The 3,681-nt window shown below is 42.2% G+C and overlaps 1 protein-coding gene across 2 annotated transcripts in view; it reads right to left on the reverse strand.

The window, feature by feature from the left end:
- Nucleotides 1-125: 125 nt before the first annotated feature.
- The window catches only part of tmem184c (transmembrane protein 184C), a 47,860-nt gene continuing 44,304 nt past the window's right edge, over nt 126-3,681 (reverse strand). The window contains exons 6-11 of one of the 2 annotated variants that reach the window (XM_083656100.1): nt 3,504-3,597; nt 3,226-3,338; nt 2,891-2,990; nt 2,756-2,785; nt 2,359-2,530; nt 126-2,232 (exon numbers count right to left, since the gene is read on the reverse strand). In XM_083656100.1, the coding sequence (XP_083512226.1) occupies nt 1,943-2,232; nt 2,359-2,530; nt 2,756-2,785; nt 2,891-2,990; nt 3,226-3,338; nt 3,504-3,597 (799 nt within the window). In that variant the 3' untranslated portion in view covers nt 126-1,942. The remainder of the gene's footprint in view (nt 2,233-2,358; nt 2,531-2,755; nt 2,786-2,890; nt 2,991-3,225; nt 3,339-3,503; nt 3,598-3,681) is intronic. The other variant, XM_083656102.1, reaches the window with a different exon arrangement.

Raw genomic sequence — 3,681 nt, forward strand, 5'->3', positions numbered from 1 at the left:
GTTTGCTACATGATCTTAGGACATGTACTTAATCCATTAGATTTGTCCCTTGATTATTGAGGCAAAGGGCAATAAAAAATGTTTTTAATAAATGCAAGCAAAACAAAAATGTGGTGAATCTGATTTATTGAAAAAATGGAGGTTACATCTGATCCAACTGTCAGCTTTAATATTTTGACAAAACAAAACATGTCGATAAGGCAATGCAGCGTACTCTAGCTGCACACAATGCAGATTATGTTTCCGATGTGATAGACTGATGTAGATATTGACACCAACAACTGATATCCCACACTGTACAGTAAATGTGTCAACCAATATCCCTGACAAATCAATGTCAATGACTGTAAAAACCCTTTTAAGAGGTGTGGGAGGGGGAAATAAATGGCTTAGGTAGATGCACTGGTATTCCAGGTAAATGGAGGGAGAAAAACACCTGGGGATGTCAATAAGTTGTGGACAGACTAGTTCCACGGCACATAAAAGAACAAGGCATTTGAGACTAATATTTGATTAAACCCAAGTGAGCTGTGTGCAATAAAGCATTAGTATCAGCATGTGCTTTTTGTACAGTCTTCAATCTAAATTGTGTCAGTGGACTGCGGCTTTGCACACGGTAGTATAGTAACGAGCCAAACCTGTAATAAATCTTGCATGATTTGTGATTTTATAGTGGTGGTCTTTACAAGCAATAAAGATGTGTATTGATCATCACAGGCTTTGCCACATGCACTTGTTTGACAGACATGGCCTAGTTCTGAATTCTCATCTCACATTTTGAGAGCATGACGGGGCTGAGCGATGGTGACCACATGTCAAACAATCTTGTACTAGTTGGGGAAGATACACCTGTGCTTGCTGCCCTGAAAGAGACAGAGGTGTTAGGTAGCCTCTTGTCTCCCCAGCTGTTGGCTGCCCTGAAAGAGACAGGTGTTAGGTAGCCTCGTCTCCCCAGCTGTTGGCTGCCCTGAAAGAGACAGAGGTGTTAGGTAGCCTCGTCTCCCCAGCTGTTGGCTGAGCAGGCAGCATGGAAGCGCACGCACACTGGGTTTCCACGTCTTGCAGAAAAGGCATAATCTTTGAAGCTTTGGAACTGTGACACGACCATAAGTCTTGCCCAATTACAATGAATATAACAGAAGTTATAACATAAACACACTACTTAGCCACAGTAACTCTGCAGTACAAAAAATGCATACAATGCAAAATCTCTACAAATTCATGATCATGTGGGGCCATACCTTCAATCAGGTTTTCCCAACCTTTTTTCGCTTGTGACCCCACTTTAATGTCGCACAAAAATAGGGACCCCAGACTTTCAAATTCTGGTACAACATCGGTAATATCTTCAGTGATGTCACATGTATGTATGCTGACTATCTATAGTATCTATTCTGACTTTTCTCAGAATTCTTCTGACATTAAAATCTGAATGCTGACTTTTTTCTGAGATTTCTGTCTTTTAATTTCAGAATTCTCACTTTAATCTTATTTTCCCCCCAGAATTCTGACATCAAACTAACTTTATTCTAAGAATCCTGATTTACACTCAGAACTAAACTTAAAAAGTAAACCAAACTAAAAAATAAAATAAAATCACAAGTGGCCCTAATCCTCTTCGGTGGTTTTAAATTGTGTGTGGTGTAAAACATTTAAATCAATTTCAGGTTATCCCAGGGTTGGGAACCACTGCCTTAATGAACATTCTTGGAGCTGTCACAATGACACAGAGGTCCATCTGGATTTGCATGTGTGGGCGATTGTCACTACAGTACTATCGCCTGGTTAATGTGCTTTTTTTTTTTTACAACTCTAGTTTTTTTCTGGTCATGTTGGATTAGTAAAATGATGTCTGGAGGGAAGACAATGGCAAGGCTATAATAGTGTCCTGCCCAACCACGTCTGTTAAGAGTTTCTTCGCAGCACTAGCCATGATGATCAGCTAGGTGATTACGATGAGATCTGCATCTGTTGGTTCTTTGCCGTCCTGGGTTTCTTCAGGTCGGGCCTCATATCCTTCGTCCCAAGGAGCTGAGCTGAACCCAGCAGGAGCTGACAGGGAGTGCGGTGTGACTGTTTTGCCCAGGCCTTGGTATCGACCCTTGGGTGATGCCGGGTTGGATGCAGTCTCTGTGATGGCATCTTGGGAACCCGCAGAGAGAAGGCCCGATCGTTCGTCATTCTGCGCCTCACCAAAGTGGGGCTTGCTTGGGCGACCCAAAACTGTTCTCCCTATCAATGAGAGAGCAAAATTGACTAAATACAGTGTTCTATCTGCATACTGGAGAAAATGGAAGAGACACTTGTTTACAAAACACAACTGTTGAGATACACCCACAGTAGCCAAGAGGCACTCACCAACATTGCGCACTTGTTCGGAGATGTCTGCTCTGACATCAGAGACGTCCCACATGGCCATGAAGGAGTCAAAGCAGGAGCCCTCCTCAGCCTCCTGGATGTAGGGCTTGTAGGTGAAGCTGTAGTGATGGGCAATGGCTGCTAGAAACATCTCCACACATATGATGAAATCCTAAAGGAAACAGGACAGTTAGGTGGTGTGTGCATGTATTTCAGAGAATGCCAATTTGAAACAAGTAGAGCAAGAGAGAGAGAGACAGAGTGAGTGTGAGTGTGTGTGTGTGTGTGTGTGTGTGTGTGTGTGTGTGTGTGTGGGGTTATATGGAAGATCATCATCACCAACCCACTAGGGGTGTGTGTAATTCCTACACCGTTCACCTGATTTGGATGTAAATACCTTCAAATTAAAGCTGCAAGTCTGATTCCCCTTGATTAGGGGAGTAGAAGTACAAGTGAAATGATATCCTTTATTATAAGTTAATTTGGCCTCGCACATTATTATTGTTGTCACTTAGATAAGTTGTAGCTCTACCTGTAAGCCAGTAGCGACAGCCTCCACACTTTTCCAGTCCCATGTGTTGTGTTCTGAGATCACCCCCACTTTCACCAGGAAAGCGATGAACACAGCTTGCCTGAGTGTTCACAAAATAGACCTAATCAATTCTCAGTATTGGAGCTACCACAGGATCTGATGAGTCAATTTCTATGTAAATCAAGAGATTGCAATCATACTTGCCCAACAAGTTCTATACATGGAAATGCAACAGTTCGACACAGGCAAACTGGTAGTGGTGAAGAACACTGCTATGGATTATAGATACTCATAAATACAGAAATGTGAGTGGGTTTGAACACTCTGAGCATTACCAGAAAGAGACAAACACCACCAGCTTGACACACAGGAACTTTCCCACTGGTTTGATTGGGGCAAGTTCTTCTCTCAGGGCCTTGTAGAACAACACCAGGCAGTACATGGCAAACTGGGATTGGCAGAGAGAGATAGAAAGGTTGGTTGTGCTGGAGGTAAAACAATAATAAGATACTTATTGCATTTCTAATCTGAGTTCATCTTATTTCTTCACATCTAATTTCTGAAGTTGAGACAAAAATACATTAAAACCACTCAAAAACAGTAACACCATTACCAGCTGTGACATATTGTTGAAGATAACCAGGTACGTCCATGCATTTGTTGAACTAAAATTGCCTTCATCGTACACCCCACACAGCTGGCAGATCCTAGGAGGCAAAGACAACCACAGCAGATACAAATAGTGAATGACGTGCTGTGACTGATATTGACTGACAAAATGAAGCATCATG

The sequence above is a fragment of the Poromitra crassiceps genome, assembly GCF_964638095.1.
Source record: "Poromitra crassiceps genome assembly, chromosome: 19".
In the NCBI taxonomy this organism is placed as follows: domain Eukaryota; kingdom Metazoa; phylum Chordata; class Actinopteri; order Beryciformes; family Melamphaidae; genus Poromitra; species Poromitra crassiceps.